The 13,628-nt window shown below is 43.9% G+C and overlaps 1 protein-coding gene across 1 annotated transcript in view; it reads right to left on the minus strand.

The window, feature by feature from the left end:
* Positions 1-9,252: 9,252 nt before the first annotated feature.
* LOC142501959 (solute carrier family 2, facilitated glucose transporter member 3-like) overlaps positions 9,253-13,628 on the minus strand; it is a 47,789-nt gene continuing 43,413 nt past the window's right edge. The window contains exons 9-10 of the mRNA XM_075612594.1: positions 10,910-11,113; positions 9,253-10,520 (exon numbers count right to left, since the gene is read on the minus strand). Of these exons, the coding sequence (XP_075468709.1) occupies positions 10,311-10,520; positions 10,910-11,113 (414 nt within the window). The 3' untranslated portion in view covers positions 9,253-10,310. The remainder of the gene's footprint in view (positions 10,521-10,909; positions 11,114-13,628) is intronic.

The following is a 13,628-nucleotide window of genomic DNA, read 5'->3' on the forward strand; positions in this document are numbered from 1 at the left end:
ACGGATGACACACGCTGCGCTACCAGGCTGGGGGATACAGCATGGACCACACTCAGGTTTCGCCCCATGACATCACAGGTGATGCGCACCGCACGCAAGCTAAGCGGAGGCACCACATTGCCATGGGTACACAAGGGGTTAATTCCATCTCCAATTATCTTTCACCTGCACACCTCCCCACCACTGCCTATCAGTGGACTGAATATATCTAAGGGGTGGGTTTCATTCATTACCCTGCAGCTGTCTGCTATCTTACCATTGGCTGCCTGTTCCTTAAATGCTCAATCAGCCCTGCTGCAAACTGGCTGAGCATAAACTTCGGTTTATGTAACTAGTTTTTGCCTCAAACACCCTGCTGCCCTGCTATTGCCTTGTCTGACTTGTCTTGCTTCTTTTGCTCCTGTTTGACCTTGGATTGTACCTGAACCTCCGCCTTCTTTGACCCCTGGACTCGGCTTGAATTTTGGACTTCTACATTCTATATTCCTGGACCCCGGCACTGCCCAACCACTATCCGATCTCTCCAACCCTTGACCACGGCAAGTACCATGACCATCCTGTTTTTTCCCACCCTGAACCGGCTTCACGACCTGCACTCTACACTCCAGACTTGGTTGCTCGGATGGAGGTCGGTGGTTACCAACATCCCCACCTCAGCCTCCTGATCCTGTCCTGTTTGCGGTGAGTACCCGTTACATTCCTACACTAACCTCTTCATGGGGTGGTGGGAGTCGTTCCACGTGTTTGGAGATATGAACATTTCTAGGGAGCACATTTTATTTTATAGGTGCTTTATTGATAAACCTTCTTTTCATTTGGGAGAGTGACGTTTCCATACTTTTATCTTTCATTCACACACTTAACACCAACAATTACAATCTTCACTTCACTTACACATTCAATCATCATTACAAACATTATTTATATTTATATATAGACACTGCACTTAACATTCATACCGACACATACCGTAAGCCTAATTAACGCAATACTTTTTTACGAGCTAACAGGTGTCACCCCAAAACTGATTAGGGGTATACTTAAGGGACAGCTAAAGCCCTTACGGCGCAACTGTTCTACTGAACAAGATTACAATCTTCAGGTCAAAGATATTTATGATAGATTTCGCAAACAAGGTTACAATCAATGGGATTTGAGCAAATCCATCCAGGAGGTCTCCGCTATGGATAGAGGGGAGCTATTTAAGCTGTCTTTTAAGAAACCATTTCTTAATAAATCACCCTTATTCATTACTTCATATAATGCTCAAGATGAGCAAATTAAGTTTATTTTAAGAAAACATTGACTAGTACTTTCTCTGGACCCAATTCTCAAGCCTCTTGTTTCCTCAGGTCCCACTAGATCTAATCTCCCTAAGGGGTCTTTCAAGTGCAATAATTGTAAAATCTGCACGAAAATTAATTCCAACAATACATTTAGCTCTACAGAAAGAGTAGTCTATAAAATCACTCAATTTATTCATTGTAATTCTTCTTCATTATTTACCTAATTACTTGTGTTTGTGGACGTCAATACGTGGGTCGGACCACTAGGTGTCTTAAAATCAGGATGATAGAGCACCTTAGACTTATATCTAAGGGGGATATCAATCATCCGGTCCCGAAACATTTCTCTGGTTGCCCGAGAGGTGGTATAGAGAAATTTAGGTTCCAGGGCATTGAATCTGTCATACCCTTACCCAGGGGGGGTAATAGAACTAGAATGTTGGATCAACGTGAGGCTTTCTGGATCTTCACGTTGAGGACCAGAATGCCCTATGGGAGGAACATAGACTGGGATCTCACCCATTTTCTTTAATTTTCTGATTTATATTGGACAATGTGTTGTGTCGGTATCATTACATATACAGTATTATGTTTAACGATATTTGTAATCTGTTTTGATTTTGTAGAATTTTCTAGATATACTTTTGTATCTTTACTACATGCTTATTGTCCAGGTTATCTGTGGGCTTGATCAAGGCCTCATCATTTCATAAGGGTTCTATGTTGATTTGTTAACAGTGATCACGTGTTTGGTTTATGATAATAATGTAGTGTAGCCGTGACCCCTGATTCACCCCAAAGAGCGGGAGGTTGCGCTTGCAAATAGTAGTTGCAAAAGCCCGCGAAGGAGGAGAGTGCATTTGGCGGGAGAAAGCAGTCCCTTGACCCAGCGGCTCCGCGGGGAGGGTCATGTGAGAGAGTCTAGGCAATGGGCGGAGGAGGTGCCGAAGATATTGGCAGTGGTTGCGCGCACGTGGAGCTAGAGCTGATTGGAGAGGAGACGGAGAGTCTGTGAGGGGAGGTTGAACCGCCCCGGCGCAGGCCAGGTGCCCCAGGCCCAGTTAGCCCTGAGTCACCTTAGAGACAAGCTGAGCTAGGGATCGCCTTAGTGAGGTTCCTGTTCCCCTAGTAACTATAAGCCTTGACCGGGACTATACTTGCGAGGAGGAGGTCTGGGCTCAGACCCCACTTGTGTTGCCGGAGTTCGGGTGGGAGCGCACAGAGACCCTTTGTGAAGATCGTGGCGGTCCCGAGCACCGGAGTGCTCGGCAGGTATTTCATCAAGTGCACCAACGGTACCATTCATTCACCCGAGACACAGTGGCTGCGCAGTCACCCATACACACACATAGGGCCTGCTGTGAGCGGGAGGACTAATCCGTAAGGATCGAACACGGGGTGGGCTCACCCGGTGGCGGGTGTGGGCAGTATTGGTGGCGTCCGCTGTGGCGCATGTTGTGGGGCGTCCGCCGTGGTGCTAGGGAATGTTGGCGTCCGCCATGGCGTGCTATATAACGTATATATATATATTTAGGAATGTTATGGCCTGTAATGTACTGTGAGTTTGGTCTGCAAGTAAACGAGATTGGTTTTATGACTTGGCTGTGTAAGTGTAATTCTTGCATATACGTCCTGCAAAGACCCACTCCTCCTTTGGCGGGAGCTGTCACAGGTGGAGGCGCTGCACCCGTTATACATATTGCTCCCACCCCAGGCTCTCCGTGGCAGAGACTTAGGCCCTGTGAGCCGGCAGGTAATACAGCACATAGTAGCAGCTTGCTAGTGATAGGAAGCAGGGCTACAGTAGTAATTCTATTGATATATTTATTTAGGTTTGAGAATTATTTTTCTATTAGGGTTGTTTCATCCATGCTCTATAGGTGATTACTGTTCACACTTCAACCTGTAGTTTTGCATTTTTTGCAATTGTGCTATATATCTATAGGGTATTTCACGCATTTTTTAACATTAAATGATTTTCTATACCTTACGTTAGATAAATATGTGTAGAACGGAGAACAACCTCCAAAGACCGGTGCTCCGAGTTATGGTCGAAGGTACTGCAACATAATAAAGTATAATCATATAAGTCCTGCCACGGATCAAATCCAAATAGCGATATGCGTATAAAAAGGCTCGCATATAGTGCAATATGGACTTAGCATCAGGAAGGGGGCTTGGGTTTCAATTCAAGACTTTGTATCATTCATTTTGTATCTGGTTACCCTATGTCTGGGTGTAAGATAGGGTTACAGTATACCACAAGTGGTGTTTTGTAATAATGCACATTTGTTATAGCAATGATTTTATATAATACTTTTCAGTTATTTATTCTGTTTCATTATATATCTCTTTTTGATTAGTTAAGTGTATATTATATATTGCTTTTCGTTAATATCAATTTTTCACTGCTTAGTGCTTATTCGCATTGTCGCCACTTGTGTTATGCAAATTTTTTTTAGTTTGTTTATGTTTTTCACACTGATTAGTTGTTTTTATATTCTTTGTCCGTTTTCGGACTGATTAAAGCCTGTTTTGTTTTTTGCATTATGTCAGCTGACACCAATGACCAATGGGATGAATGCTACGTCAGCGCAACCCGGTCTCGGGCCGCGATGATGACGTCACTCACATTGGTTAGTGGCGCAAATTGATTCCTTTAAAATGTGTGCATTTGCACTGTGTACTTACACCTTGATAAACGCCTGGGTGCGTTTCTTCACCACCATTGAGAGCTGATTTTGCAATAAATATTTTTTATTCAATCTGGAGTTGCCCTGGAACATTTTTTTTTCCTTGATCTCAGCCGTGCTCCTGCTTTCTACTATATCTCTTCCCTCTCTTCATGCAGTCTGCTCCGTCTCTTGACAAACCCCTCTCTACCTGCAGTCTGCTCCCTGTCTCTTGACGAGTCTCCTCTCTTCCTGCAGTCTGCTTCCTGTCTCTTGACGAGCCCCTCTTCCTGCAGTCTGCTCCCTGTCTCTTGATGAGCCCCTCTCTTCCTGCAGTCTGCTCCCTTTCTCTTAGGCCTCGCTCAGACAGGCCGCGTTGCGATGTGCACGCGCACGTCCATCGCAATTTCTGGTTGTTCGGTGGTTCTTTTCAAACTGAAAACTCCACCGGCAGCAAAGTGCAGCGTTGTCGCTGCGACATTTTGCCACCACAACCAAAATTGAAATTTTGTGCTACTGTCACGTGACGTGAACCGGTTCAGCCAATAAAGGCGAATCAGCTCCGTGACGTGTGCGTTTCGCCTCCCGCCACGCCCCTAAATGCGGCAACCCAACTCTTGCAGTTTGAGCAGAGATCGTTGGGCTGCAGGAGCGTGCTGGTGGAGGCTCGAACGCAAGCACGCTGAAGAAGCGGTCTGTCTAAGCGAGCCCTTAGACTTGGTCCTGTTTGTCTCCTTTGAACTCCTGTTTCAGATCCTGCTCACTTCTCTCTCCTTGTTTATTCAGATCTCTGCTCCCCCAGAGCCTCCAGCTCTGGCAGGGGCAGAACCCTTTCACTGCACATTTACCCCCAGCACCGCTTGTTACATTTGCCCCTTCTTATAACAAAGTGGGACACTCCCAGTCCCACGGGGATCAATTAACACTTATAACACAATAGGGAAACATTTAACAGTTTTATTTACAGTATTTGTCATGAGTATGTGTCACAGGAGCTGAGATTTACAGGAGTTTGATGCACATAAACAAAATAATGTTGTTGGATTAAGGAAACTAATATTCCTGTTGCCCCATATATCTCCTCCTATTGCCCCATATAACCGTTCCCTATAACTCCTCCTATTGCTCCATATAACCTCTCCCTATAACTCCTCATAGTGCTCCATATAACCTCTCCCTATATCGCCTCCTATTGCTCCAAATAACTGCTTCTTATATCGCCTCTTTTGCTCCATATAACCGCTCCCTATAGCTCCTCCTATTGCTTCATATAACCACCCCCTATATCTCCTATTGCTCCATATAATCCCTCTCTATAACTCCTCCTATTGCCCCATATAACCACTCCCTATAACACCTCCTAATGCCCCATATAATCCCTCTCTATAATTCCTCCTATTGCCCCATAAAACCGTTCTCCATAACTCCTCCTATTGCCCCATATAATCCCTCTCTATAACTCCTCCTATTGCCCCATATAACCGCTCCCTATAACACCTCCTATTGCCCCATATAATCCCTCTCTATAACTCCTATTGCCCCATATAACCGCTCCCTATAACTCCTCCTATTGCCCCATATAACCGCTCCCTATAACACCTCCTATTGCCCCATATAACCATTCTCTATAACTCCTCCTATTCCTCCATATAACCCCTCCCTATAACTCCTCCAGGATGGGCTGAAGGTAAGCTCCTGCAGGGGAGCCAGGATGGCCTTAGACCCAGGGGTTGGTGGCTGTGTGGTGGAGATGGAAGTAGGAGAGGCTGCAGGCTGCAGCAGTGGTGTAGCTTGAGGAGCCTGATTGCAAGTTACAGGAGAGTTTGGAGAAAAGGGAAAGAGCAGGACAGAATCTGCTTATGAAAGAAAAGAACCAAGCTTTATTGCAGAGGTATAACAGTAAGAAGGCAGAGTTGGAAGTATAAAATATAAAATTAAAGAAATGTCGTGGTGCTGGGAGAGACTTGCACAGGAGACGAGTGCAGTGTCTGCGTGATGAATTCAAAGTGCAGAGCAGGGTGCAGAGCGGGGCGCAGAGCAAAGTGCAGAGCAAGGCACTGATTCATGTTGTGGAACAAGAAGCCAGAACCCCAGTAAGAGTCACATTAAGAGCTCTCAAGAAAAGATACGTTTGGAGACGCCTAGAAGAAGTGGGAGTGAAACTAGATCCCAGAACAAGTCAGTGAAGCCTAAAGATAAAGCAGAGATTGAAACAGAGAACTTATCCCAAGAAGACTCCGATCCTGACAGTTTAAATCAATCAACTGCCAAGAAAAACCCAAAGGGTAAAGCTGCTAAAGAAAGGAAAGCAAAGGACCGGCAGCTAAAGGTTTCTACAGGAGAAGGTAACAGCCCGAAATAAGGTCTAAAGACTTCAGGAAAGGGACTCACCTCATGGTGTATCAGACGGTGAGCAAGGATCTTTTCCAGAGCTTCCAGCATCCCAGGGGTTAATAGCAGATGCAACAGAAGATTTGGTTAAAAGCCCTTTGCATGCAAAGAAAGCAGCAGACACCTGTGAGGTTAGGTTATCTCAGACTCCCACGTTGGGCGAAGTTAAAGAAATTACAAAGAACTCTGGAGAGCAGCAAAATAAGAATCTAGAAATGTTGTGAGGTCATCAGGTGGAAATGGAGTTTGTACCTGAGAGCAGTGAGCCAGAGAACCCATGCTCATCTGGACTTGCAGAACCAGCCCCTGCTTATTAGCAGGTCCTGTGATTCAGAACCATCAGAGAGGAGAACAGCATGTGGTAATTAGCAGCAATGGAGACAGCATTAACTCTGTAGTGCCTGAAAGTGAAATTAAGGTTGTAGACACTGAAATTGCTGCTCCTATGCAGATAGTTCCTGATAAAAGACTGGCCCAATCAGAAGAAGTAGTAAAGCAAAGGTTAAATTAAGCCCAGTTCATACAGCACCCCCTTCGGCCTGGAGTGGGAGATCCTTTGTAAGCACTGTGACTAGAAATGCCCAACCTTTGAAAATGAGAAATGTGGTAAAGTTGAGATATAAAGGCGGTGGGGAGATGAAACCTGTTGGAGGACATTTATTAAATGAATCCTTGGGCTTCACAGCAGATGAAATGTATGCACTTATCCATGTTCCTGGTTCCTGTGAGTATGATGTCATCTTTTAGAGACCTCAAGCTTTGGACTATTTCTGGACAAGATATGAGAGTATTAAAAATACTGAATTATGGAAGTCCTTTGTTGCTATTCCTGTGTCCAAACCGGAAACAAAGTGTGGAACAATTCTCTTCAGACACGAATCAGTCCCAATATCAGATATTCTGATATGGCTTGGCAGACAATGTGAAGTACTGGCACCACCTACAAGAATTATGGATGAAGAAGACATCTGGATAAGAGGCTGGAAAGTACAAGTCAGACTATGGTGATATGGCAATGTTACAAAACATCTGCCCAACTCTTTCTTCATAGGAAGAGAAAAAGGAAATTATTTTTACTGTGGCCATTCAACCTTGTGCCATAGATGTGGTTCAACCAGGCACTTAAGTATTTCCTGTGATGTTCTAACATGCAACTTGTGCCAGACCATAGGCCATGAAAGGGCAAGTTGTACAAAGATTAAATGTAATTTATGTGGGCAATGTGGACATTCCTATTGAGTTGTGCAAAAGCATGGCATAATATTTCAGGAATATGGGAACAGGAAGTGGATTTTCAAGAAAATGAAGTACTTTTTGATCATGCCTTGAAAGTTGTTGACAGAATTTGTTCAGATCAGCCTGGGAAAGGAGTTTGCCCAGATCCACCTGCGAACAAAGTTCGCCCAGATCTACTGGCAGAAGAAGAATTTACAGATTGTGTTGACATGGTCCAAGGAATAATAGAAGATCCTTTAGAGGGAACCTCCTCCTACTTCCAGAAGGAGAACAGTCAGAGAATACAATGGGTGAATTCACCAAGAGTGTAATCCTGGTGGGTAGTAAAGATAAAAACAGAAAGCAGAATTGGATACAGCCTAAAAAAAGGAAGAAGAGCACAGTAAAAAGACTTGGAGGGACTCTTCGTCTTCCTACAGGTTGTGCTGCTACGGTTCTTCAGGTGCCTGTAAATAATTGTTTTTCTACTCTTAGGAAGGATTGGGGTTGAAGAGCAGAAGATCCTGATGATGTAGAGGAGCTTTCCTTTTCCGAAGAGGAGCACAATATGGATATTTCCATAGTGACAGACTCGGACATGATCCTACCTTCAGTGGCCACTAAGAGGTTTGGGTCATTGGGGGATAATGTGGGGAAAAAGAAAAACTAATACTTTTTTTTGTTAGGGTCGCTAAAAATGTGTATTTATAAATGAATCCTTTAAAGGTTGCAGCTATTAATGTGGTAGTTAAGGCTTTTATTTAGTTTCAATTAAAAATGTGTATAAAGGAAATGTGAAGGTGTTGTTGAGAGGAGAAAGGTTGGAACAAATGCTGAGTTAATATTTATATAGTGTAAGTTCGTACATAATGTGCAGTTTCTGTTCGGAATGTTTTTCTATGAAATGTAATGCTGGGGAAAAAAAATCAGTAAAAAAGAGTACCTCCTATTGCTCAATATAACCTCTCCTTATATCTCCTCATATTGCTCCATTTAACCATTTCCTATTACAACCTCCAATTGCCCCATATAACCGCTCTCTATAACTTCTTTTATTGCCCCATGTAACCTCTCCCAATAACTCCTCCTATTGCCCCATATACATATAACCCCATTCCTATAACTCTGTGTCCCTTTTCTGTTCTCCGTCACCATTCTGTTGCTCCATATAACTTCTCCCTGAGGAAGACCCCTAGCCGAGGGATGAAACGTTGAATTAATAGTGATGTAATTCTTATAAAGCGGATGCAGCCTCTTGCTCCAGCACTGCAGAGAAGATTGGAAAGGATTAAGGTCTTTAGCATTATCGTTGTTACTGTAGGTCTGCGCTTAGAGTGATGTCACAGTGTCGGGTCCCCGTCCCTCCCACAGACGCACTACGAAGAGCTGACTCTTCCTTTTAGTTTATTTACGAATACAAAATGAAATAAATTGTTTTAAATAAAATCACAGACACTGAGTCTTGGAGACCGGCTGGAGGAACATCCAGGACCCGCACTGAGGTATTAAAGGACTGGACTTGTGATCAATCCCCAAATCACAAAAAAGACATCTTAACGGTCGCATAATGTGTTGCATGGGTGAGTGCTTTCCTACTTATAGCTGGACAGCTGGAACTCAATTTCTTTGAGAAAAAAAAATAAATTTTGGAATTGATGCCTATAAATGATTCTCTCAATATATATATAATCAAAAACGAATAGACGATACCGTTCTGTGGCCAACGAAATGCTTTTATTTGTGCGAGCTTTCGAGATACAATGATCTCTTCTTCCGGCAATGTTACCATATTAAGCTCGGCTAACACGGTACAGCTCCTCTACATCGATATATACATATATATACATGTATACAGTATATTGATAGATATAAAACGGTACAAACGTACTATACATACATCCCTGTATATATTAATATATTTGTTTCCTTTTGTAACCGCGGTACATGTTTACACACAGAGTAAATCCACTGTCTGTTTCTCCGATCCAATCAGCAGGGATTACCGTGACATGAACATCTTGTTTCATACAGTATCTGATGTCCTGTCCGGCCTGATACAAGACGTGTGACCGATGTCTAACATACAGTATGTGACACAGCTTTTGCTAGTGACAACAGTGGCTCAGAATGGGCGTCACCATGAACTGTAGGCCCCTCAGGCAGTGAAGTGTTAGTTGCAAAAAAACAATCTGAGTGCGAGCTTCATATTTACTTCTGAGGGTAAAAGTGTGCAATTTGGGAGCTACTCCATCTTTCATTCTCTCTATCCTGCTTTCTCTCTCTCTTTCTTTTCCTCTCTCTCTCTCTTCCTCCCTAATTCCTTTTATCTTAGGCCCGCGATTCATGAACTGTTAAGGTATTTATTGAATGGCAGTTAACGTCGGTGATCGGGTGTGATACACGGCATCAACACTTACTCACTCGCCACATTGGAGTCCTTTAAGGCTCTGTAGGGCGCTGCTGTGTATAGTACCTAGCTGTGAAGAGGTTCTCTGCAGAGCGCTCTGCAGGTGAGGTAGAATTGGGTTATCAGAATGAGAGAGGGACCAGGGCAGTTCCCATGCTGAGAGAGGAAATGTTGCTCTCTGCAATATATATCAAGCCTGGGATCAGCAGAACATCACATCATTATAACCCTATTGAGACCTGCAGAGTATCGCTCTATTATCAGATCTATAACAGGAAAGGAGTCAATGATGCAATGCTTCGCCGATCTGAGGGGGTTAGGGGCAGTCACCTCTCTCCCTCATTGCCCCGGCTCTGGGGGGACTTTAATCCCTGTCAGCTCCACGCTGTTGCGCTTGGAGCTCGGCTGGGAGGACTGTGGACCCTGAAAGACCCGGGCTATCTCCTCAAATGTCCGTCCCTTGGTCTCAGGGACCATGAAGAAGGTGAAGACGAAGAACACAATGAGCAGGACCATGAAGATGATGAAGACGTAGGGACCCAATCCACTCTGTGGGGGGAGAGAGAGAGAGGGGGGGTGGGAGGAGTGTCATCAACAGGGTTCATTCATGCTTTCTTTTAGTATTCTTTTTCTGCTTCCTGTTTACCGCTCTCATCTCTTCTCTCTCTCTTCTCTACCTTCTTTCTCACCCCTTTTATTCTGTTTTTTCCCCTCCCACTCTCTCCCCCATACCTCTAAACCTCTATCTCCCCTTCTCTCGCTCTCTATCTCTGCCCCCATACCTCTTTGCCTCTATCTCCCCATCTCTCACTCTCTCTGTCCCCCTCCCCTCTCTTTTAACCTCTTCTGCATTTATAATCCCCCTCACTAGCTCTCTTTCTCCATCTCTCCCCTCTCCACTCCTTTTCCCTTCCCCCTCCCTCTCTTTCCCTTCTCACCGCTGCATAGGGGAATAACATCCCCACGAGAAAGTTTGCAGTCCAGTTGGAGCAGCCGGACACGGCCATGGCCACCGGGCGAGGGCCCTGACTGAAGAGTTCAGCCACAATGAACCAGGGGATGGGACCGGGGCCGACCTCAAAGAAAGCCACGAATCCAAAAATCGCCACGATGCTCACATAACTCCACGCCATGGCTCGCTCCTGGGGGACACAGGAAAGAAAGTGAGTAAGAGAAAGTGGAGAGAGGAAGAAAGGGAGGAAGGAGCAAGAGATGGAAGAGAGAATGAGAGGGGGCGAGTGAGAGGAAAGAGGGGACAAGAAGGGTAGAGATGGATAAAGAGGGGGAAGAGAGAGAAAAGGATGGGGTGTGAGGGATTGGAGAGGGAGAGAATAAGGAAGAGAGAGGGGGGTAGAGGGAGGGAAGGGCAAGAGGGTAGAGATGTAAGAGAGTTGTAGGGCACCAGGACAATGGTTCTTTGCCTGGCTATGAACGACCCATCAGGTAGAACCTGGAATTTGGGCCCAAGGTGACTTTCTAAATGTATATAAGTAAACTTACAACAGCCATTGCTGCTTGCAGCCTTTGCTCTTAAGCAGAAATGCTTTTAAGTAGAAATCTTTAAAGTAGTATGGAAGTTTAAAAAAGGAGAAACACTAGGGTTAGCTAGTGATCACAAAACCACACCAATTGAAGCAAATAATGAGTAAATAAATGGTAATCCAAAAAAGTGGGTGCAAACTGTGAACTGAAAAGTGAATCAGAAAAGGGGGGGAAGGAAAACACAAAATCGATGTGTCTCCTAAAAGAATTCACTATACAGGCATACCCCGCTTTAAGTACACTCACTTTAAGTACACTCGCGAGTAAGTACATATCGCCCAATAGGCAAACGGCAGCTCACGCATGCGCCTGTCATCACGTCCTGAACAGCAATACCGGCTCCCTACCTGTACCGAACTGTGTGCAAGCGGGGAGACTATAGAGCCTGTTACACATGCGTTATTTACATCAGTTATGCACGTATATGACGATTGCAGTACAGTACATGCATCGATAAGTGGGAAAAGGTAGTGCTTCACTTTAAGTACATTTTCACTTTACATACATGCTCCTGTCCCATTGCGTACGTTAATGCGGGGTATGCCTGTAATGCACTCCTACTTAATTTAAAATTTAACTTTTAATATATTTTCATAAAACATATGTTACCAAAAACGTCGTGTATAATACATTAAAAATAAATTAAATTGACATTAACTAGCGTCTGTGTCAGTGAATGTGTGTTGGAGTGGTCTCAAACGACAATTTGTAGTAGAGGCTTCTGGACACAGAACGCTACTTGGTCAGGGTATAAACCCCTCTGGGGCACCTATGAGATCAGGTACACAAGTTATAGTAAATAAATAAATAAACGTGCACACTCAGTGACTGGGATGTGTCGTAAGGCTACAGCAGTCCTGCTTTGGCTTGTAAACCACAGAGCACTTAAGGATGTTAGTTATACATGTTAGTTATACATGTATTGCCATCCATGTTGTCAGTCTCCTACTTGGAGCTGCTTTTATGTAGTGTTTTGTAGTCTCCTGGCTTTATCTATGTAGATCTGAATTGGGTACTCCACCAACACTCAGTGCGCAAGCATTCCTGCTCTTTATATGATATAACCATTTGGAGTGTGCTGTAGAATGATTCAATGATTAATATGCTGTGAACATTTGCTTCACTAAGCTGTGAATCATTTACCCTCCATCACTATACTATCAGTAGCACTTTAATATATATTGGATGGCAATACATGTATAACTAACATCCTTAAGTGCTCTGTGGTTTACAAGCCAAAGCAGGACTGCTGTAGCCTTACGACACATCCCAGTCACTGAGTGTGCACGTTTATTTATTTATTTACTATAACTTGTGTACCTGATCTCATAGGTGCCCCAGAGGGGTTTATACCCTGACCAAGTAGCGTTCTGTGTCCAGAAGCCTCTACTACAAATTGTCGTTTGAGACCACTCCAACACACATTCACTGACACAGACGCTAGTTAATGTCAATTTAATTTATTTTTAATGTATTATACACGACGTTTTTGGTAACATATGTTTTATGAAAATATATTAAAAGTTAAATTTTAAATTAAGTAGGAGTGCATTATAGTGAATTCTTTTAGGAGACACATCCATTTTGTGTTTTCCTTCCCCCCCCTTTTCTGAGTTTAAAAAAGGAAGTTCAAAAAGAAGTGGAAAAAGTGGACACAATCTACTGCTTCTGATTCCTGCATTTGAACTACGCTGGAAAGGAGGTTATCATCCCACACTGCACATCTCAACACATTACTATTGCTGTGATGCCACCTTTACTTTTTATATTTACTGTAACCTCACTTATTTTCAAATTATGCACTTCCTTCCACCAGCCTCATCATGTCTCTAACTCTATTCATATTTCGCCATCTCTCCTTACTTCACCACTTCTCAGTTCACATGAACTCCTCTCTTACCTGCGCCCTCTGTCACCCCACAGTTATGCCGCCTGCACTAAAACACACCCCTACAAATCATCCTCACACATTCTCTTTCTGTCCATGCTTCTCCTCCTTGCTTCTGGGGATATCTCTCCCAATCCTGGTACCTGCCTTATTTCTACTTGCTCTCGTCCTCGCCTTCCACATGCAACTTCTACTCCTTCTGGTGTCAACCCCTCTAACCACATGCC

The sequence above is a fragment of the Ascaphus truei genome, chromosome 8 (assembly GCF_040206685.1).
Source record: "Ascaphus truei isolate aAscTru1 chromosome 8, aAscTru1.hap1, whole genome shotgun sequence".
Taxonomy (NCBI): Eukaryota; Metazoa; Chordata; class Amphibia; order Anura; family Ascaphidae; genus Ascaphus; species Ascaphus truei.